The following is a 22,559-nucleotide window of genomic DNA, read 5'->3' as shown; positions in this document are numbered from 1 at the left end:
GGGCTCGGCGCCGGCGGGAAACATTTTCCCCCAGCGGCTCGGCAAGATGACCAGCCTGTTCCGCCGGAGCGGCGGGGGCGGCGGCGGCGGCGGGGGCGGCTCGGCGGCGGCGCGCGGGGCTGGGGGCAGCGCGGCCGCCTCGCAGGAGCTCAACAACAGCCGGCCCGCCCGCCAGGTGCGCCGCCTCGAGTTCAACCAGGCCATGGACGACTTCAAGACCATGTTCCCCAACATGGATTACGACATCATCGAGTGCGTGCTGCGTGCCAACAGCGGCGCCGTGGACGCCACCATCGACCAGCTGCTGCAGATGAACCTGGAGGCGGGTGGCGGCAGCGTCTACGAGGACAGCTCGGACTCGGAGGACAGCATCCCCCCGGAGGTAGGGGCACGGCCCCGATAATTCCCAGGAGCTCCAACAACTGTTTGAACCTGTTAGAGGACTTGGGTTATACTCCTGTCTGGGTTCTACCTAGCAAGCAGCCTTATTTCTCCTAGGGAAACGTACCCAAGTCAGCCCGTGGCCTTATTTTATGGGCAAAATTCATGCGGTCACTAAACAAACACTGAGCACTACTCCGGGGCTGTGCCAGGCACGGTACTAGACCCTGGGTCAGGGGTCATCAGAATGAAGGAGCCTGTTCAAAATGTAGACACCTGGCCCCCACCCCAACGTCCCGAACCCCACTTCCGGGCTGGAGCTGTCTGGTCTGTATTTTCTGAACCTCCAGGTACCCGCTAAAGCCAAGTCAGAGTTTCTGTCCCCACAGAGTTCACAGTCCAGCGAGGACTAGAGGCAGGTGTCAGGCAATGGCAGCCCGGAGGGGTGAGTGCTAGGATGGGAGAAATGGAAGCAACAGAGAGGAAGGGATGGCTTCCCAGAGGAAGAGTGAAGAGTGAGGGAAAGGTGTGTGGGCAGAGGGAACAGCTTGTGCAAAGGCTCAGAGGCGAAATAGAGCAGGAATGTTAGGGAACTGGCAGCAGGACCTTCTGTGAGGATCCTAGAGTGAGCAGAGACCAGGAGGCCTTGCGGTTGAGAAGGAGTGTGGTGTGTTCTGGAGCCTAGGGACCCGTGGAGGAGAGCTTGCAAGTTCAGTTCCTCTGACCGAGGCGCGAGCGATACCCAAGCAGTTCCCTCCTCTCTCCAGGAAGGTGGCTGAGGGCGAAGGGACCACCCCACTGCATCAAGGCCCACTTGCTGGGTGTGGCCAGGCCTCCTCGGCCCCTCCAAGAGCTCAGTAGATGTCTGAGCCCCCAGTCTCAGCAGGACGTGCAGTGCTGGGTGAAGAAGGGGCACTCAGAGTCTTTCAACGAGAGGGTCACTGCCCCACAGGGGCATCTGGGACATGCAGCCATGGATAGGACGGAAGGACCCAGCAGATCGGATTCAGCTCTGCTCTTCACTGAGTCCCAGCCTGGGCCAGGCACCATCCTACATGCTTTAGGTGTATCATCTCTTCGAATCTCATAAACTTTGTGAAGTGGCGTTATTATTACCCCCGTTTACAGTGGGAAACCTAGACCCAGATGTGGCCTCAGAGTCCTTCTCAACACAGCCCTGCAGGTGGCTATTCTCCGTTCATCAGAGTCACCCTGTAGGGCAAAGCCCGCTTGCTCTTCCTCCTATAGGGCTGCTTGCTGCCTGGGAGTTCTCTCTCCGGATGGAGGAGAAGCCCTGTGGGCAACGGCATCTGGCTCATCCCTGTGTCACGCGCAGCACCCGGGACAGTCACTGCACATAGCAGGCACTCGGGGAGTATTTGTTGAATGAATGAATGTTGCTGCTGTCTTTGCGCAGCTTTCTTTAGTCTCTTTCCCTGGGAGAGCACTCCTTGGCTCTGCCTGGATTAGCCAGTGGAGGGAGTTTTGGAAAAACCAGATCTTCTTTGTGAAAGGGAGGTGTGTGTATGTGCGCGCAGATACATCCTTTAAGTGTGAGCTGGAAGGAAAGTTCTCTGCAAACGCTGACCCCCTTCCACAGTCTCATCTGTTCTGACAGTCTGGCAGGTAGGATCATATTTCCTTCTCTGTTCATGGCACCCACAGCCCTGTGACCCTCCGCAAAGCTTGCCTGATGCCCTAGATGGGCCTGCATTGTGTGCGCGTCTGTTTTCCCAAGAATCTTGCTTTCCAGATTGAGCCCCTTCTCAGCACCCCTCCTTGGCTGTTTCCCCAACCCCCCATCTTTGGAGCTCTGCGTGGGCCCATCGGCAGGCGGTTCCTGAGCCAGCGGAAAGTGCTGCGGAAAATTTATGAGCAGCAGCTGGGATGACGATAACTGCTGACTGAAAAAGCCCCCTCTCTGGGGGCTGATGGATGGTGGGCTGGCCCGAGGGGTATCCTTGCCACAGAGAAATATCTCCTGTCAGATAAATGGCCCAGACCTTGGCCCCCAGAGCACCTGGCAGGCATCCATCACCCACATGGAGTTAAGCCAGGAAGCCACAGAACCAAAAACTTCAGCACCTTTAGAGCCAGAAGAACAGCCTCACTGTGGCTGGTGGGGGAGGGGGAGGGGGCGGGGCGGGGGGGCGGAGTCCAGAGACATGGCTGGGGTTACTTCTCCCTGGAGACTGGGGATCAGCCTTTCCGGAGCGTGCCTGGCCTGCTGTCTGCCTCCTTGGTGTTTCCTCATTCTGCTCCAGGAGTCTCTGATGAGCGTCTGGCTCTTGTAGCCCCAGGAGGCCGCGCTGAGGCAGGAGCGGCTGAGAGGGGAGGAAGCCCCCCTGCGCGGCTGTGGAGGCCCGATCTCTCTGAGCCCGAGGGGCGGCTGCTATGGGCCCCAGTCAGAGGAACCCCAAGCGGCTTCCTTCTGGGAGCAATTCCTCCTGAGCCTTCCCCTCCTCGCCCGTCTCGCACAGACCGGCTTCGGGGGGACGGTCCAAGCCAGCCACTGAGTGGGAGGGGCTCGGCCTACAGGCCCCAGCGTGGAACCCTGTCCCTTAGAGCACTTGTGTGCCGAGCACTGGAGGTTGTGCAAGTGTGTGTCAGTGAGCAGGGCTGGAGTTGACAGTGTTCTCTCTCTCTTTTTCTTGTGGAAATTTGGGGTAAGGAGAGCAGTGGCCCGAAAAGCAGCTGCATTCTTCTTTCTCTGCAAAAGCATGTTTAAGTACTTTGTGCCTCAAAGGAAAGAACGTTAGTGCATTCCAGAGCAGGAGGCCTCCGTGGGTCAGGCTGGCTGTACGTGTACAGAGCGTGGCAGTGTGTGTGTGCGTGCGCGCGCGCGCTCACTCACCCACCTGCCCACCCGCCGTGGTGTCCCTTTGAGACTGGGTGCCTGGGCATGGCTGGGCTCGGGCAGAGATGTGCAGAGGCATCTTAGCAGTGATTTCTGCAAATTCACTTGGGGTTCAAATTTTGGGCCAATTGACAGCCTCTGAGCCCTTCCCACATTCTTTGGTCTTGGAGGAGATGGGCACAGAGCTGGAGAGGAGGGCGCAGGGGTGGGGTTGTGTGACCTGGGCTCTCCAGGTTGATGGCTTCCTCCTGCTCCAGACTCCTTTGCAGAAGGGTTCAGGTCAGTCCATATGGCAGGAAGCCTGGCCCTTGCCCAGCCTTGGCTTCTCCTGCCCCTTTCTCTGGCTCCTGGATGAGGAGAGGAGGCCAAGAAAGAGCCTGGGCTCTCCCTTTGCTGCTGTCTGCCCTGAGAATCCAACCTGGGTGTGCAGGCATTGTGTCTGAATGAGGCAGTCTTGCTGTAGAGACCACATCTAAGTTAAAGACTCAGCTGTAGAAACAGTGTGTGGCTCTTGCCATGTTCATCGGTCAGCCTGGGCCTCAGTTTCCTCATCTGTAAAATGGGGGTAATGATCCATAGCCTACTTTGCCCAGTTGTTTGAGCTTCAGGTGAGATAATCGATGTGGAAGTACTTTGAGAGAGGGTAGGAATGATGTTAAAGTTATTTATCAAAAGTAACACAGGGACAGAAGAGTCCATGAGCCACAAATATGCAGCTCGGTGAAGTTTCATCAGCACCTGGATCAAGAAACATCAACAGAGCCTGGAATCCCCCTTGTGCCCCTTCTCAGCCTTCCCCGCCCCCAGAGGTCACACTGCTCCACCTGCAATCCCTGTAAATTTGTTTTGCCTGTTTTTTACCCCCACGTGTTTATTTATTTATTTGGTTGCGCCGGGTCTTAGTCACGACAGGCGGGCTCCTTAGTTGCGGCTCGCCGGCTCCTTAGTTGCGGCTCGCCGGCTCCTTAGTTGTGGCACGCATGTGGGATCTAGATCGAAGCCAGGCCCCCTGCATTGGGAGCGTGGAGTCCTGACCACTGTGCCACCAGGGAAGCCCCATGTTTTGCCTGGTTTTGAACGTTACTCGGATGGCTAATGCTGCATGGAGCATCCCTCTGGGGAGAAGCGCTTTCACGTGTGCTGTGTGTGTCGGAATCGTGGGCTCAGAAGTAGCCCGTGTGCTGAGCGTTAGCGCAGGAAGCCACGCGGTTTCGCAGAGTGCTGGTCATATCACTTTACACTCCCACCAGCAACAGCGGAGCCCCCTTGCGACACCTCCTCGCCCACACTTGATTTTGTCTAAATGTTATTTAAATTCAAGGAAGGATTGTTAATATTTCTCTCTTTGTCGTCTCTGATACAGATTTTGGAAAGGACCTTGGAACCTGATAGCTCTGATGAGGAGCCCCCGCCTGTGTACTCCCCTCCAGCCTACCACATGCACATGTTCGACAGGCCTTACCCTCTGGCTCCCCCCACTCCACCTCCCCGGTAAGAATCCATCTCCTCTCAGAACGCAAGGCAATGGGGAAGGGGATCAGGGGTTGGGATTGAGTACCAACACAGTGGGAAACTTGACTGGACCCTTCGGTATACTATTGCACCAAGAACAGGCTTCTACTGCAGCAAGAGGCATTTTAGCTAGATACCAAAGAGAACTTTCAAACTGTAAGGATTGCAAGAGCAGACATCCGCTAAATTCCTGCTCCAGACTAGATGCTATGCTGAACGCTGGACAGGACATAGAGATAAACGATGCTCAGCCTTTGCTTTCTGGAAGTTTATAGTCAAGGGAGATGCAGACTGGGGATGACAAACGCATGGAATGTGTACTGACACTTCCCCGCCTGAGCCCATGGCAAACATTACTAATTGATCACTGTGTTCTTTCCTGCTAAGTTGAGACAGAACCTCAGAATCCTCCTCAAAACAGCACTCCCAGACAGTCATGAGTAACTGATGGGATGGATATCTATTTGCTATCCCTGTTCTAGGGATGTTGTGGGGATTTTTAAGCAATGGGAGCAAGTAAGTCTCTTTTTCTGGGGTAATTCGATAATTGGAAGCAGAAGAGTTAGGTCCCTGGAGACTTCGTCCAGATCAGGGACTCTGTAATTTGGAAGTTTAAAATGAAGCTAGTTGCCAGCTGGGTCCCTGGGTCTCTGAAGTGCTTGTTTTTCTGGGCTCTGTGTTTGAGGAGGGCCGTTGGAGCCCAGGTGCCTCTTTGTCCTGGAGCTGCTGGTCCTGAGAATAACTCAGGCCTGGGGTGGGGAGGGGTGTGGGGACATGATAGGACAGGGACCTTGTTCCAGTGGATCTTCCCTTCTGGGGATCTTGGGAGCCCCAGACAGTGGTGGTGGAGAACTCTGTGATCATACAGGTATAGATAATAATAACAGCTACCATTTACTAAGTGCCCTTCAAATGCCTGGAACTGACAAGGTCCTTTACCTGCGCATTCAAACCATCTGACAATTTGTGAGGTAGGCGCTGTTGCCATCCTCATTTTACACGTGAGGAAACTGAGCCTCAGGGAGGCTTCATAACTTCCCTGAGGCTACAGAGCTGGGACTCGAACCCAGGTCGTTTCTGACTCCAAAGCCGACAAACGCTCTTCCCTGCTGTGTCCTGTCATCCCCCTAATGAGAAACACCTCTGTGATTGCAGCTCAGGGAGCTGATAGAGGCCTAGAAAATTATGGGGGGGGGAGGAAGCATTGTTTCGCCTCAGGGACAGGAGCAGAGCTGAGGCCCTCCATCACAAGTGATACCAGAGGCTGTAATGGGGCAAAGCAGGGGGTAAGTGGATAGGTCTGGGTGAGATCTTGGCAGGACTTGCAGCCCAGGATGGGTCATGATGCCCAGGGCTAAATGATTTTCCTTTGATATTTTTTTAATATCCCAAGATGCTTTTGCAAAAAGTTCAGTTTCTATTAGGCAGAATAGTTCTACCTATTTTTCAGAAGGGAAAACTGAGCCCATAAGAGACAGAATCCCATTGTAAACCTGGCATGGATATCCTGGCCGCATCCTCCCTCCCCTCCTCTGTGTATGGTGGGGTGAAGTAGGGCAGGGGTAGTGTAGCCCAGTGATGGGAGCCCCAGTTGGGGGCAAAATGACCTCAGCACTAGACCAAGGCTCAGGAGGTCTTGCTCATACCTTTGGACAAGTTACTGCCCTTGCCTCAGGTTCAGGGGCCTGACCCGGAAATGAAGGCTTTGCTGGCCTGGGGGTGGATACAGGGAAGAGAGCTTAGTTGTGAAGTCGGACAGAGGCAGAGCGTTCCCCCCGCCCTGCCTCGTTTAGCTGCCTAACTCGTGATTCTTGAGGTGCCTTTGGCTCACTGCTTAACTTCTCTGAGCTTCATTTGCCTCATCTGTGAAATGGGAATACTAATCCCCACCTCAGCACTCTTGTGAGGGTTGAACGAGGTATTGTGTGTGGGGCCGTTAGCACAGTGCCGGGTATGAACCAGACCTGTCACCAGTGCTTTACTGCTCCCTCCTGCCCCTGGCTGCACAGTGGGCCCCTGAGGTCAGCTCTGACAGTGAACATTGAGACCAGGGGTAAGGCTGCCCTCAGAGGCCAGCGCTCAGAAGAGGCAGGGCCAACCTCTGGGCACGTGCCCCTCTGCCCCGGGTTGGCCCTGCTAGGCCCAGATCCACCCCCAGCTCATTTGCAGGGCCTCATTCAGTCTCTCCATCCAGGACATGCATTTCCAGCATTTATGGAGTCACCTGAAGCATGTGTGATACAGAGATGAATACAGCCCCGCCTTGACCTCTCAAGGAGATCAGGGTCTGGGGGAGGCAGAGACGCGCGGCAGGGTGCAGGGAAGGCAGCCTAGAGGAACTGATGTCCAAGCAGTGAGCTGGTACAGCGGAGGACGGTAGGGCGCTCCAGGCAAAGGAAACCATGTGCAAGGGCCTGGAGGCAGGACAGAGGGCACCATCTGAGGGAACTCCAGGGAGTATGGAATGTCTGGGTGAGGCTGGAGGGGTGAGACGATCGTGGAAGCCCTTGAGGGTCCTCCAAGGAGCTTTGGCCTTATCCTCCAGCCAGGGGTTTAAGCTGGAGAGTGACGGGGTGAGGTTAGTGTTTGAGGAATCTCTCTGTGGCTGCTGGGGCCAATCAGATTTGAGTGGGGGGGTTGGGGGCAGGAATGGCCTGGCTCCCTTCTGCCACCTCCAGTCTCTGGGGTGCCTTTGAGAGTGAAGATGAAGAGGGTTTGGGAGCTGGCCCTGCTGGGGCACAGAGAGGCAGGCTGATCCCAGGGGAGCGTGCCTGGAATGCCAGGATTCCTGGGCCCAGGTTTTAGCAGGATGGTCTGTGTGCTCCAGGACAGGCCTGACCCCATCAGGGCCTCAGTGTCTAGTCTTTACCAAAAATCTTGCCTGGAAGGCTTGTTGCTGAAATCCTTCTGGGCTCTGATATCCTTTGGGTAAGCCTGGGGGTCTTATGGGGCATGCAGTTCTAGTTCTGGGGTCCAGAGAGCGCCCCCCCCCCCCCAAGCCTTCTCTCTCTTTCCCCTCGCCCAGCCTGTCCTTTCCTGAATGAATGACAGGCTCTGAAGGCCAGAGGCACCCCTCCTCACAGGCCACCTGCTGTTCTTCCATTGAAATTACAGCCTTGGAAGTTTTTTATTTGCCTCTCAGCTCATTTCTGACATTCCTTTCTGACCACAGTGGAGTTGCCTGGGCCGCCCGTGCTCAGTGTCCCCCTGGCTCTCACAGCTGTGGGCTGACCTCATCTCAGCCGGTGCCAGGGCAGGGGGCCGGGCCTGCCCCTCCTCCAGGACCGCGGGCCCAGCAGCGAGGGACACTCAGCCTTCTACTCCTCGTCCCCCCTCCCGACTTGGGTTTCAGTAACAAATGGCTAGAGGGGTCCAGCTGCAACTCCGGGGCTCCCTCTCCATGGCTTTCCTGGGTAGCTGTGGGTGTGATTGAGTTGGGGTGGGCACCCATGTCCCAGATGAAGACCCTGAAGCGGGAGGAAGGGTGCCGGGGTCGACCAAAGAAGGTCCTCGAGTCCCAGAGGGATGGGGTATCCACCCCCTTGACTCTCTGGCCCTTGGAGAAAAATGAAGCCGCCAACAGTGATAGGAGGTGGATGAGTGATGGAGCAGGAAAGGCGCCCAGGAATGGGAGTCCCGGGCCGTAAGGCAGGCTCTTCTCTGGACCATTCCTGCATCTGTGCAGTGAGAGGGTACCCGGGGTTCCTTGGCTCCTGTCTGAGTGCTGAGCTCCCACCAGGCATTTAGCGGCTTGTTATCCTGTCTGCTGCCGCCCCCGCCCTTCCCCCTCGGCCGCCAGGCCACCCGCCCAAAATAGAAAACGAAAGGAAGTTATTTCCATAGTCAGGGGCAGCCCGGAAAAGCTCCCCTCCAGTGAGGGGGCGGGCGGGATTCCTGGAGCTTGAGACCAAATCAGAGCCAGGCCCGAGAGAGAGTGGCTCCCGGCCCTCGGCTGCCTTCTCTGTGTGTCATTTCCCTGATTCAGCAGAACACGTGTCCTGCGGTTGCCACGCTGCAGGCTGCCGAGGAGCTGTGGGGAGCTCCTGGCCAGGCCCCAGGCCGCCCTCAGGCCAGGACGGCAGGGCGGGAGGCTGGGGGTCAGGGAGGCCACGTGCCAGGGTCTCCTTCCTCTCCTCTCCGCCTCGCTGTTGGCCTCCGCCTTGGCCCAGGGGAGCGGTTCCCCAGCGCCACTTGGAACAAGGACCCTTCCAATCCCACACCTCCATGTGCCTTTTCAGCATGTTGTTCGAGACAGCCTCCCGAGGGGCTCCCACGCACCTGGGCAGGGAGACAGCAGCTTGTAGGAGACTGAGCCCCAGAGGGGACAGGGTCTCACCCAGGACCACGTGGCTGGCTTGTGGCTGCGCCAGAACTGGAGCCTAGATCCGCTTACCCTCTAGGGATCCTGGTGTCCTCATGTCCCCCGACCCTAGCAAACCAGCACTGGGGCGGGCTGGGCTGCTGGCAGCTCTGTGTCTGTTCACTCGGAGCACGCCTGGCACTCAGCAGCCAGGAGGAGCTGGCGTCATGCTAGGTGCTAGGGATAGAAGCGTGAAGGGCCATGACTGCCACATCCATGTCAAAATCCACAACACGCAATATGTGCGCCGGCAGCACAGAGCTCTCTAGGCCCAGAGGCCTTGAAGGCGCTGAGTAGCTGAACATCCAGTGCAGCGGAGCCCAGGCCCAGAGGCTGGGGGTCAGCCGAAGCCTGGTTGAGAAGGGGAGCTAGCGTGCTGGGCCTTTGTGCCAGAGGCAGCGGAGGCCACGGGAGACTCTGGAGCAGCAGTGCCAGTCTGAGCAGGATCTTGGTGTGATGGGCCAGGACACCTGTGTTTGGGCCTGACTCTTCCCTCCTCCTCGTCACCTCTCACCCTGCAGCATCGACGTGCTGGGCTCCGCGCCCCCTTCCGGCCAGAGGCGCTATCGGAACTGGAACCCCCCACTGCTAGGCAACCTCCCCGAAGACTTTCTCCGCATCCTGCCCCAGCAGCTGGACAGCATACAGGTAACGGAGGATTCCCCCGCCCCTGGCCCGTGCGGCAGCTCTGCTTGCCCACACCGTTCATGCCAGCCAGTGTCACTCCCTGCTGTTCAAGCCCAGGCTGAGCTATTTCTGTTGCCCTGGGTTTGTAGGGAAAGAACACTGAACCAAAAGCCTCATTTCCTCTCTGGGCCTGGAGGTTTCCTCTTCCACCCAGGAAGGTGACAGCCCTGAGGACGCTCCCTGGCTGCAGCCATCACCCCAGGCTGGAGGGAGGTGGGCAGGGGCGGGGGGTGGGGAGCTGTCAACAGCAGAGGACCAGAGCACCTTCCTTCCCTTCCCTGGGAAAGGTCCAGGGTGCTTCTCCCCAGAGGCTGGCCCTCTGCAAGGGGTCTCCCCTGAGACAGCTTAGACAGGGAGAGCTTTGAGTTTGGGGACCCTGAACAGTTCACAGATCACTCTTCAGGACTATTCAGGTTTTGATGAAGGAAAGTAGGGGGGGCGTCCAAGGTGGAGGAGGTGGGGAGTACTTTTTAAGCCCTTGCTGCTTCCTCAGCAGAGAGGGCTCTGGCCTGTTAAGTTAGGTAGGAGGTGCTGGCCGCAGGGTGCGGCCACAGCATCCTGGGAAGGACACGTGTACCCCCAGGTGCGCGTGGATGTCTGTGCAGCGTGCGTCCTTGTGAGTAGGCGGTCCACATGCTCGCTCCCCTCCTCAGGCTACCTCCGGGGGCTCCAAGCCTGCGATCACAGAGGGAGGCCGGCCCCTCACGGCCGGGCCCGGACCCCGGGACCAGGAGAACCGCTGGAAGCAATACCTGGAGGACGAGAGGATCGCGCTCTTCCTGCAGAATGAGGAGTTCATGAAGGAGCTGCAGCGCAACCGCGACTTCCTCCTTGCCCTGGAGAGAGGTGGTGCCCCGGGTGGGGCGCTGCGGCCGCTGCTGCATGGCTAAGGAGGGGCTGATGTTGGCTTTAGCCTTGGAGCTCGGGGTGGCCTCTGTGCTGTTGAGTTATTCTGGTGGGAGCCCCAGAATTCTGCCAACAGGGACCTGAGTCACCAGCCACCGCTTCCCTCCTCTGGAACTCAGAGAGAGAGAGGGGTGCCCTTCCCTTGCTCCCCTGCCTGTCTGCTCTGTGCCGGGCACTGGCTTCGGCACCGTATGTCTGGAGCTCCAGGAATAGAGTGATTGGGTCCGTGGGTGCCTCCCTGAGCAGAGGACATTAGAGCAGGGGCTCTTGAGTTTTTTGGGTGTTTGAGTTGTCCTTGGGCCCAGCACTCTACTGCCCCCAGCCTGGCTGCCTTCCCCCTTCAGGGTGGGAGTGTTTGATGGGGGTACAGCGAGGGGCCTGTGGGAGAGGGGTGTGTGTGTGTGCGTGTGTGTGTGTGTCTGACTGTTTTGGGGGAGGGAGCACGGTGTGCAGGGAGAAGTCTGGCCTGAGACAGAGGAGGCCCAAGGCTGGTCCCAGCTCTGCATTAAAGGTGCTGGGGGTCTCGGGGTCTTTCCTTTTTTTTTGCGGTACGCGGGCCTCTCACTGTTGTGGCCTCTCCCGTTGCGGAACACAGGCTCCGGACACGCAGGCTCAGCGGCCATGGCCCACGGGCCCAGCCGCTCTGCGGCATGCGGGATCCTCCCGGACCGGGGCACGAACCCGCGCCCCCTGCATCGGCAGGCGGACTCTTAACCACTGCGCCACCAGGGAAGCCCAGGGTCTCTCCTTTTAAATGAAGGGCTGGACTGTCTGACTTCCCAGGGTCCTTCTCATTTTGACATTCTGACACTGCAGGTTGTCAGGGCAGTCGTTTCCGAATCTTTGAGAGTTCTGGTTCTTTGAGAGCCCGTAGGCGTCGTGTGTGCATGTGTGTGTGTGTGATTCTGGGGGTTTGGCCTCTAACAACCTCCTGCATCTCAGCGCAGGCTGCCCCTGGGTGGGAGCTAACTTCCCCAACCAGAATGTGGTCCTTTTCCAGATCGATTGAAATACGAGTCCCAGAAATCTACATCCAGCAGCGTAGCTGTGGGAAATGACTTTGACTTTCCCGCTCCTGTCCCAGGTAACCTTGCCTTCCTAAGAGAGAGGCCTGGAGGGTGTAGGGGGCTCACACCCCGGCTGTGGTTTGCATATTTGGAGTTTGGGGGTAGGCTGAGGAAACAGGCTGGTGGGGAGGTTTCTCCCTCTTCTCCATACTCGCCGAGAGGGAGATGGCCCCTCCACTCAGCAGCCCCGGGTTCTTACCAACCCAGCAGCTGCGGCAACCCACACCCGGGATTGGCCAACGGGCTGGCTGAACTCCTTGGAGGTGCCTGGAGCACGGGCAAGAAGGGGACACACCACACCACGTAATGTCCCACGCGGTGTCGGGGTTGGGGTGGCAAGGGACTCAGAGACTGGGTCACTGCCCGGGGGGAGCTTATGGTTTTACTGGGAACAAACACTGGAGATGCATCCAAGAAACAGGCAGAATGAAGCAGCAAGGCTGAAGACACACTTGTTAATTATGGCAAAAACATGTTGGCGGGGAAGGGCAGGATCAATCTGGGAAGAGTTCATTCATTCATTCAGTACCTGGGGAACATCTGCCACAGGCCAGGCTCTGCCTTAGTGTTGGAGGAATAGAATTGGAAGCTTCATGTCCAAGGTGGTGAGAAGCAAGAATTGCCTCAGTGGCTGAAGGAGGGCCAGGGGTGGACAGCAGGCTGCTGGGCTGCACGGACGAGGGTCAGGCTGGAGCTGGGGACACCCTGAAGTTCCCGGTTCCATACTCGACATCTGGACTCTGCCTGTGTGTGTGCACAGTGGCCCCTGGTCAGCCAGTGCCCACCACACACACACAGGCTGCCCGCCTCAGAGGAAGAATCCGCAGCTCTTGCCCGAAACAGATCTTACATCGCGTGGTAGACTGGGGGAGGGGGGCAGAAGGATGGGGAGCTCAGCTGATCCCAGCTTGAAGACAGAAAATCCTGTCCAACTGATTCATAAGCGACAGGCTGGGGGCTTAGGTCCCACCAGATGCGCATCTGGGGGTTTAACAGCAGCCTCTTGTCCTTGATCCCAAATTAACCATAGACACCGGGACCGCTGAGGTGGATCAGAATGACTCACAGGGACTTAGCAGGCAAGGTGACTCGGGATTAGCGTGGGAGCTTTAGAAGGGCAGTGAGGGACCCAAGTGGGTGCTGAGCGAACGGGGAGACTCGGCGCACCATGTCAGGACGCAGGCAGGCTGGCCACGTGCTGGTGAATGTGTAACAGCCTGTCGGGGTGCAGGGGAAGCCCCAGTGCTTAGCATCTGGTAGCTTCCATGGTGTAAACACTCCCATCGTGGCTGATTTCAAGCTACCAAAGGGCCTTCACGGAATGCAGAGTGGTCAGAGGAACGGACAGTCGGAAGCCTGCGGGAGCCGGCCCTCCACACATACAGACCAGACCACTGACCCTTTTTACAGAAAAGGGGAGAGTGAGGCTTGGGTGGGGAAAGAAATGCTCCTTGAACCCCTGTGTCCTCCTTGCTATAAGCTCCCTCCTGGTTAGGGCGGAAGCCTGCTCTTTGCTCCCTTCCTCAAGTGGAAGGGTGGGGCTGAGCCCCTGTCCTGTGGGGACAGCCCTGACCCCCCTCCCCGGGCCTTGGGCAGCCACTGGCCCTCAGAGGTGTCTTCCCCCTTCCAGGAACCAGCGACAACAACTCCGCTGCGTCTGAAGATGCCTTATTCAGGGACAAGTTGAAACACATGGGAAAATGTGAGTCCAGCGCACGCCCCCTCCCCAGCTCTTCTAAGGCAGGCCTGTGGCCTCCTGGGAGGGAGGGAGCCACCCGGAATTTTAATGCAGCTGACTCTTGGTGAACCAAAGTGACATTTTAATCACGGGCTGGCTCCCTCAGCTTTCCTGCCTCACTTCCCTGTGCAACTCAGTCTGGATACAAATTAAGTTTTAAATCCTCTTGAGCCATCTGTCTGCAGAAAAATAATAATGTGCTGGACACCGCGCCCCCCTGCCCCCCGCCGTTTTAGAGTTCACATTCTCTGTGGCTTGAGGGGGCTTGGCCAGGCCGGGCCTGAGTGGGGAGGCCCAAGCTAAGTCCACGTTCTGTGGGTGGGCGGTCCACCGGGTCAGTGGCCCCTTCCCACAAAGTCCTGCCAGCCGGGTCCCGCCTTCCCCTCCACCCCACCCCCCAGACACACAACCATGCGTGAATGAGGCTGCCATCCTTTCAGGCTCCATTTCAGAGAAAATCTCGGATTAGTCATGGAAATCCCAGAACCAGCCCTGGAGGTGGAGAGGGGAGAAGGGGAGGTGGCAGGAAGAAAGCCAAGATGCGAAGCCGTCTGTCACAGCTGGGGAAGGAGGAGCGCCCGGATCTCAGCCGCTGGCTGCGGTCCCTGGCCAGGCTCTCGGTGGCCTGTACTGCCTCTGCCGGCCGACCCAGGACGGCAGCCTCGCTCCGCCAGGGCACCAGCCTGACCCCGGTCTGCGATGGCTGTCACCTCTTCCCCTCCCCGACCAGCCTGCCCACCTGCCCCAGTCCTGCGGGGCAGCTACCTGCTGCTCTCGCTGCCGGCTCACAGGTCTCTCTGCCCCTAGCCACCCGGAGGAAGCTGTTTGAACTGGCCAGGGCCTTCTCGGAGAAGACCAAGATGAGGAAGTCAAAGAGGAAACACTTGTTGAAGCATCAGTCGTATCCTTTCCAGCCTGGCACTGGGTGGCAGTGGTGGATGCTAAGGGTGCTGAAAACCCTGGGCTGGACTCCCTGAGGCTGCACCCTTCCTGCAGAGTGGGACCGGGCCATGTGACGCTCCCCTCTCCCACCCTGGGCCCTGCTGCCAGCCTGGCGCTGCCCTATTTCTTTTTTTTTTTTTTTTTTCCGGTACGCGGGCCTCTCACTCTTGTGGCCTCTCCCGCTGCGGAGCAGAGGCTCCAGACGCGCAGGCTCGGCCGCCATGGCTCACGGGCCCAGCCGCTCCGCGGCAGGTGGGATCTTCTTGGACGGGGGCACGAACCCGTGTCCCCTGCATCGGCAGGCAGACTCTCAACCACTGCGCCACCAGGGAAGCCCTGACTTATCTCTTGACACCAGTGTTGACTCCCATCACCAGGCATGGGGAACAGGCCAGTGTAGGCCCCCTGTAGGCTCAGAAGTTGTCCTACCACTTTTTAACTTTTTGTCTGGGGTAATCTGTGTCTTGAGAGAAAACTTCGTCCTTCCATGGAAATAAGCAAACCTTTTCCTAATTTCTTTTTTTTTTTCTATAAATTTATTTATTTTATTTTCTTCATTTTTGGCTGCTTTGGGTCTTCGTTGCTGCATGCAGGTTTTTCTCTAGTTGTGGAGAGCGGGGGTCACTCTTCGTTGCGGTGCGCGGGCTTCTCACTGCGGTGGCTTCTCTCGTTGCGGAGCACAGGCTCTAGGCACACGGGCTTCAGTAGTTGTGGCTCGCGGGCTCCAGAGCGCAGGCTCAGCAGTTATGGCGCACGGGCTTAGCTGCCCCACGGCATGTGGGATCTTCCTGGACCAGGGCCCGAACCCGTGTCCCCTGCTTTGGCAGGCGGATTCTTAACCACTGTGCCACCAGGGAAACCCCCCTAATTTCTTAAGTTGAATTGATCCACAGACCTTTCCACCTCCTCAATTCACGTGTTGGCCCTGCCTTCTCACTCTTAGTTCCTCCAGTAAAAATATGGTTTTCCACAATTTTACCCAGACTTCCATCCATGCTTGTCAAACAGGGCCCAGGATATTATTATAGAAGCTGAGCAGCCAAAGGAGAACAGGGAGAAAGTTCCTTCTCTGTCCCCAGAGATGGGAGCCGGGGGAGAGAGTCAGCGCCTGGCTGCTCAGTTGACCCCAAGAAAAGGAGCCTGCGGGAGGTATTGGGGAGTTTGGGGGGATAAGGCTGGTGCGGTGAAGGCCTCCTGAGCTTGGGGCGGGGGTGGAAGTCCAGGGACAGGGAGTGCCCACCCATCCCTGGGACAGTTTTCCTGAATGGCCCGGCAGACTGGGGGCTGCGGCATCAACAGCCAATCTCCTGGACGACGTGGAGGGCCACACTTGTGGTGAGGCGGGGAGGGCAGGGAAGTCGGGGCTCTGAGTTGCCTGTGATGGGTGGTCCTCCAAGAGGAGGGCCTGGGTGTTTCACAGGTGAACCCAGACTGTAAAGGAGGGGACACCGAACCTGGGGGACATATCAGGGTTGGTGGGAAGGCGACCCAAGGAAATGGGTCCCCCTCGTGACTTGGTCCATATTGCCTCTCCCTTCCACTCCTGAAAAGGGGCCCAGCCACATCTCCACCTAAATCTTTACCTGGAGCACAAAGCACCGAGTGCTGTTTCTGGGGAATATTCTCTGGGGACAGACAGGCCCACCCACATGGAAGGGCCTCCCCTTGAGAACCACGCGCTGGGCAGTTTCAGTGTCTGGGGCCCAGAGGCCTTCCAGCGTTCATGCAGTCCCTCCCAAAGGCGTGTGGGCCAGCAGACACTGCCTCAGACCTTCCGAGGCCCACAGCTGAACCCTGATCCTCAGGCCTCAGAGCAGAGGAGCCCTTTGGTGGTCAGGAGACATCCAGAAACAAGGGCTAGAAGGGCCTTGGAGGTCATCTGGACAGTCCAACTTCCCCATCTCATTTTATAGATGAGGAAACTGAGGGAAGAACTTGTCCAAGGCCTCAGAGCTCATCGATAGAGACAGAGCAGCAGCCAGGGGTCCTAACCCCGCACCGTGCCCAGTTGCCCCTCACCAGACCCGCGCATCGCTCCCGGGGATCAGCGTGTGCCCCGGCAAACAAGGGTGGAGAGAGTTGGCTCATCTGTCTTGCCCAGCCTGGGAGACGTGTCTGAGTGAGGCCCTGCAGGGTGGAGGGTGAGGTGCTTTCCTCTGCTTTTCAGACGAAGACTTCCGGGGAAGGCGACAGGAGGTGCCCAAGGTGGAGGAAGCACTAAGGGAAGGACAGTAAGAGGTAAGGTGCAGGACTGCCCTGCCCCACACTCCGGAGGGTGGTCTTCCCCGTGGTCCAGAGGCATCAGGCTCAGGCAACTAGATGGCGCAGGTCCGGGGTTTTTTCCCTTGTTACGGCGGGGGGCGTGTGCATGGGGGAACCAGTGTTTTGCGTTATTTATTCATTTGACTGAAGATAATCACACCTGCCTATGCCAGATGCTAGGAACAGGAAGAGAAAAACCAGCTTTGACCTTGAATAGTTTACAACACAGTTGAGAAGAGAGTCCAGGATACACACAGCACACTAATTTAAGAAAAACTGAGATGGCCTCACCCGGCCACGTCCACACAGAACTCTGCCATTGCCTCGGGTTTTGGTGGTGGGGAAGATGAGGGAACGGCCCCTCTCAAGACAGCTCTGTTTCTGGCTGGAGCCATGGGCCTCCAGGCTGCTTTTCCTCCTCTATCCCAGTGCATCCCTGGGGAAGAAACAGGGAATGTCAACACCTCCTCCGGGGTCAGGGGAACCTGTCCCTCTTCCAGCCCCTCCCCCATCAGGAAGCTGCCTGCTCACCCTGCCCCCAGCCGCTGTCCTGGTCCCAGGGGTCAGCTATCTACAGGGCTTTTTTTTTTTTGCGGTACGCGGGCCTCTCCCGTTGCGGAGCACAGGCTCCGGACGCGCAGCCTCAGCGGCCATGGCTCATGGGCCCAGCCGCTCCGCGGCATGTGGGATCTTCCCGGACTGGGGCACGAACCCATGTCCCCTGCATCGGCAGGCAGACTCTCAACCACTGCGCCACCAGGGAAGCCCTACAGGGCTTTCTTGAGCTCACGGTGTGGCAGGTATGGCCCTGTTTCAGGCTATGGAGAAATACTTGCTACCCTCAGGGTAACTGTAGTGGAGGGGAGAAACCAGGGTGGGGAGGACACAGCCAGGAAGAGTACAGGCGCCCTCTCCCCTCAGCCTGGGCGGCTGGCCTTCATGTCACCTCTAGTTGACTCGCCACCCTCCACCAGGCCCTTCCAGACCTCTTCTGTTCTCTCAGGCTCTCCTCACCCATGTTGCTGCACCCAGGCTTCCCAGGTATCCGGAATGCTGAAATAAAGCCAGCCGAGGGGAGGACCCCCGCCTCCCGTGCAGTGTCGCTACCACTTCCTTCCCACTGGTCCCCCGGGAAATGTGCTGGCCCAAAGCCACCCCTTATCAGGACCTTCCTCATCATTTCTTTCTTTCCTGAGTCTTCCAGCTTTTCCCTTTCCTTTCTCAGGTCTACATCCTCCTCGTCCCGTCTTAAAAACCAAGAGTCCTCAATATTTTCCATCATCACCCAGTTTGCAGAAAAGTGCATCCTCCTTCACCCATTGCCAGCTGGCGCCCCCACCCCCACCCCCAGACTGACTCAGGATCACCTGCCAGGTCCTGGGCCTTCTCCTGTTCTGCATCCTCTGGTGCTGTCTCTGCACGCCATGCCCATCGTCTCCCCTGAAACTGCCCTCCCTTGGCACCTGTGGCCCCAGGAATCCTGGATCCCCTTTCTCTCTGCCGTTGATTCTCTGTGCGCTTTGGGCTCCCGTGGCTCCTTCCACTCCCTCAATCCCAGCTCTCCCCGTAGCTCTGGGCTTGACCCTCTTCAAAGTCTCCTTACTCCCTCTCCCTAGCGGTGCCACCAGCCTCTCTTACAGCATCAGCAATACTTTTGTGCAGTTGGTTCCCAAATCTGAATCTCCATCTTAGTTCTCCAAATCCACTCCACGGCCCCAGCTGTGCCCACGATGGTCTTTCTAGCCCTGGCTGTCAACTCACTGAAAGCTAGACAGTCCCACCTCTGATTTCCCCATTTCGTTTCTCTTCTTTACTCCTCGCATCACTGCCCTGGCAGACTCTCATCACCTGGTTAACAGCTGCTGGTCTCTCCACTGCCCCTGCTCTGTTCACCCATCGCCAGGACAGCACTATAGTTCCATTTCTCCCTTGCTCTCTGAATGGGTCTTCCAAGCGAAGGCTCCTCAGCTTGGTGTGGGGGGTCCCACCAAATTCTGATCCCATTTTACTTTTCTGCCCCTACAGGTGCCCTTGGTGTAGCTCAGCTGGGCTACTGCTGTATCACAGAACAGGCCAGGCACCCAGGCACACCTCTCAGCCCTTCACAGACAGCTGCTTCACCCCACCCGCCCCACTCCATCTCTAGCTGCCAGAGTCCCTGCTGTTTTGCAAGTTGGAATGTTTCTAGGAGCTTGGATTGGTGGGTGTGACCGCAGGCAGAGTTCCAAGGCTGACATAGAGTCCCTGGGGGAAGGAGAAGCCTCCTGTCTTTAGAAGCTTCTGCCCAGAACCATCTCTCCAGGAACCAGTGGTGAGGAAAGACCCCTGGGCTCCACTGAAAAAGACTTCTCCCATCCCTTTTTCCTGCCAGATGCAGCAGTTTCTCCTCGCCGGAGACCATCTGACCCGGTAGAGGCAGCCACAGAGCAAACCGGCCCTCCGCTGAAGAGCCCAGCTGCAGCCGGACGGAGGGTGCTTGAGTTCTGAGGCCCAGTGGTTCTCCAGCCACAGTCCAGCCCAGCCACTGCCACTGCCACTTCCCAAGGGACTTAGAACTTCGGAGTTGCATGCTGTGACTGGAGGAAGGGCCTGAGGGTGGAGGCAACAGCCAACCACAGTCCCTTTCGTAGCCAGGCTGTTCTGTGGGGAACGAGTGGAAATGTAGGATCTAACCCCTCTTCTTAAAAAAAAAAAACAAAAAAAAAAAAACAAAAAACCACCCAGAAAACTGGCAAAGGTTGGAGTACCCAAAAGGGGAGGATGATCCTACCAGAGGCTCGTTGGCCTGAAGGTGGAGCCCCTGCCCACCTCTCGTCCTGGTCTCTCCTGTCGGGCCACAGACACTGCCTGATCCCATACCCCCATCCGCAGCTCCCTTCTGGGCACCTAGGGTCCTTTATTCCCATGGCCTTCTGCATCTCAGTCTTTCCCCAGGGGTGCTGGTCCTTGGCACTCCCCTGCACGGAGCTCTGGGTGAGAAAGCCCTGGGCAGTCACTCGGGCCCGCTCTGAGGAGTGATGGGCCACCGCAGGGAGGTATCTGCTGAGTACCCTGCCTGGGCCCCTCGGGCTGCCTCTGTTAGGGGCTGGCAAGGGCCCCCAGCAGGGATGGGGAGGCTGGCCACCCCGGAGCTGGTGGATTCTAGCTAGGCAGGGGTAGTGTTTACTCTGACAGAAGACAAAAGTCAGTCCTGGATGGGATCCTGTAGTCCCACGACAGTGGGGGCTCCAGGGGCTCTGACTCCCCAGTTGGACTAGAAGTTCTGCTGTCATTAAGGGTGGGCAGCGGCCAGTTCTTTAGTAACCCTGAGAAGGTGCAGGACTGAGGGGCAAGAAGGAGAGGCTGCCAGCCGGGCCAGAGCCTCTGGGGCAGAAGGGCTTGCTGGGTGCCCCTTGCCAAGAGTGAGAAGGCAAATGGCCAGGAGGAAAACAAGGGTCCTACGAACCTGACCCGGCACCAACCACTGCCAACGGGAGGGAGGGAGGGAGGGAGGGAGGGAGGGGCAGCCGGGCTTCCGTGGCCCAGCTGGAGGCGGGAAGGCGCCGACCTCGGGAGAACCGGGGAGCCCGGCAGGCACGGGGCTAGGGCCCGAGCGGGGAGCCAGCCCAGCGGCACGGCGGTGGGGCGTTGGGAGCGGGCGCCAAGCCTGGCGGGGCTTGGTGGCCGTAAGCCACCTCGAGATAGTGAGGGCGTGGCGGGCTCCCCGCGGTGCCGGAGGGGGACCCTGGCCCGGCTCAGCCTCCCGAGCCAGTGCGGAAGTGCTGCCGCCCTCCAATCCCCACCGGCCCCCAAGGGCTCCTGATGACCGGGCACAGAAGAGGGGGAGCGCCAGTCGCCCCCCACCCCCCGTCCGTGTGTGTGGCTTTGTCCGTTTTTTTGTTTTTGTTTTTTCTCCTGCGTGTGGGTTTTATCTTGGAGCAGTTTCATAGGAATTCGTGTAATAAAGACTTGGTGTTGTCTTGGTGCTCTGACGTGGCGGCGCGTGGGCTGACCCTCCTCTTCGCCTCCCCCTCCCCGCGGCACCCCGCGCCCGTGGGCCGCCTGCCCGGCCCGCCCGCGGGGCCCCGGGGCTCGGCATCCCCGCAGCGCCCCTCAGGTGGCCCCTGTGCCGCACCGCAGCCTCGCCCACCTGCTGGCGCTGTCCGCCTTCCGGTTTGCCTGGGAAAGTGAGTAAACCGCTTGCTGACAGGCCAGGGAAACACCAGTCTGTTGCGAGCGCTCCAGCCGGTCACCTTCCTAAATAAACAGAAAGCTGCCGGAATAACGTCTCGCCTGGAGCTGCGGGGATGTGCAGTGTCAGGCTTCAGAGGGCCCGCAGACATCTTCCAGTTCAAACCCCTCTCGCTTTCCCTACTCCCAGGCTTCGGTGAACTACCTCCCGCGCCAGGGAGCTCACTGCCAAAGGAGGAGGCTGGTGCCCTTTTCAGACAGGGCGGTTTTCAAGGTTAAAAAGTTCTTCCTGGTGTTGAGCTGTGGGCCTCCTTGTGGCTTCAACCCACACAACTTATTTCTGGGCTCCGAGTCACCCAGGCCAAGTCACTGCTTTTCCTCTGATGCCATGATTTTTTGTTTGTTTTTAATATTTATTTGTTTATTTTATCATTTACTTGGCTGCACCGGGTCTTAGTCAGGGCACGCGCGGGACCTTCGTGGTGGCATGAGGGATCTTTAGCTGCGGCATGTGGACTCTTAGTTGCAGCATGTGGGATCTAGTTCCCTGACCAGGGATCGAAGCTGGGCCCCTTGCATTGGGAGCATGGAGTCTTAGCCACTGGACCGCCAAGGAAGTCCCCCCCCCACCCCGTCCCCATGCCATGTTTGAGTTCAGTGGCCTTTCTCCTGGATAAACAATGCAGGTTCTTCCTGCCTCCTCTACAAAAATGTTCTGCCCCCACCCCTGCCCTGCCCCTAGCCCAGGTAGACCCAGGTGGGCTTGTAAATTGACGTACCTGGACAGCTGGTGATGCTCCAGACCTGGAGTTTGGACCTCAGCAGCCCAAGATTATCCTCTCATCCCTGCTCTGTGCGTTCTTTACTGATGATAGCTGTTGATCAGTGTAAATCCCCCCACCGCCAGCATAGCACCAGCACCTGGGACCTTGTTAGAAATGCCAATTCTCAACCCCACCCCAAACTGAGTCAGAAACTCTGGGGGTGCAGCCCAGCAGTCTGTGCTTCTGATATGCACTGAAGTTTGGGAGCCATGGTGTTCGGTCAGTGCCTAGTACTGGCTGCAGAGCAGAATTACCAGAGTAGTTTAAAAAATCTTGATGCTCAGTACCGTAGACCAATTAAACCAGCAGTTATAGGTTGGTTTCTTTGAAAGCGCCTCAGGTAATTCAAGTTCACACTCAAGTTTGCAATCAAGTTTGAGGACCAGCACGCTAAGCAGTCTGTTAGGTGTTTCATATTAGCCCGATTCATCTTGCCCAATAATGGCCACTTTACAGATGATGCAATGACAATTCAGAAAGGTTAAGTAAGTTACCTAAGAGCTAGCAAGGTGTGAAGTCAGAAAAGGGGCCAGGGCTGCCTGACTTCAAAACCTGTGCTCCACTCTCTATACCCCTGCTGCTCAAAGTGTGCTCTACGGACCAGCAGCATTGGCATCACTTGTGAGCTTATTAGAAATGAATGTTATCAGGCCCTGCTCCAGACCTCCTGAATCCGAACTTGGGGTGTATTTGAACAAGGCTTCCAGATGATTCTGATACGTTTGAGAACCACAGTTCTACTACCTTGCTACTCAAAGTTTGGTCTGCAGACCAGCGGCATCTATATCATCCGGGAGCTTGTTAGAAACAGAATTCCCGGCTCTGCTCCAGACCTACTGAACCAGAATGTGCA

General features: G+C 57.7%; 1 protein-coding gene across 2 annotated transcripts; it reads left to right on the top strand.

Annotated features, from left to right (window-relative positions):
- Positions 1–46: 46 nt before the first annotated feature.
- On the top strand, positions 47–20,683 carry CUEDC1 (CUE domain containing 1). 2 transcript variants are annotated; one of them, XM_022552541.2, is made up of 10 exons: positions 47–382; positions 4,602–4,729; positions 9,632–9,758; positions 10,451–10,643; positions 11,704–11,787; positions 13,401–13,472; positions 14,316–14,409; positions 15,727–15,785; positions 16,618–16,688; positions 19,084–20,683. In XM_022552541.2, exons 1-9 carry the CDS (start codon positions 47–49, stop codon positions 16,683–16,685), a joined length of 1,161 nt encoding a protein of 386 aa, XP_022408249.1. In that variant the 3' UTR covers positions 16,686–16,688; positions 19,084–20,683. The 2 variants fall into 2 exon arrangements, with proteins under 2 accessions (XP_022408249.1, XP_089757003.1); XM_089900877.1 differs by lacking the exon at positions 19,084–20,683 and adding an exon at positions 18,738–19,070.
- The last annotated feature ends 1,876 nt before the right edge of the window (positions 20,684–22,559 follow it).

The sequence above is a fragment of the Delphinapterus leucas genome, chromosome 19, assembly GCF_059928025.1.
Source record: "Delphinapterus leucas isolate spDelLeu-1000000601 "Yukka" chromosome 19, BTC_Dleu_Yukka2, whole genome shotgun sequence".
NCBI classification, from domain to species: Eukaryota; Metazoa; Chordata; class Mammalia; order Artiodactyla; family Monodontidae; genus Delphinapterus; species Delphinapterus leucas.
Note: the sequence above shows the minus strand (reverse complement) of the source record. Positions and strands in the feature narration are given on the sequence as shown.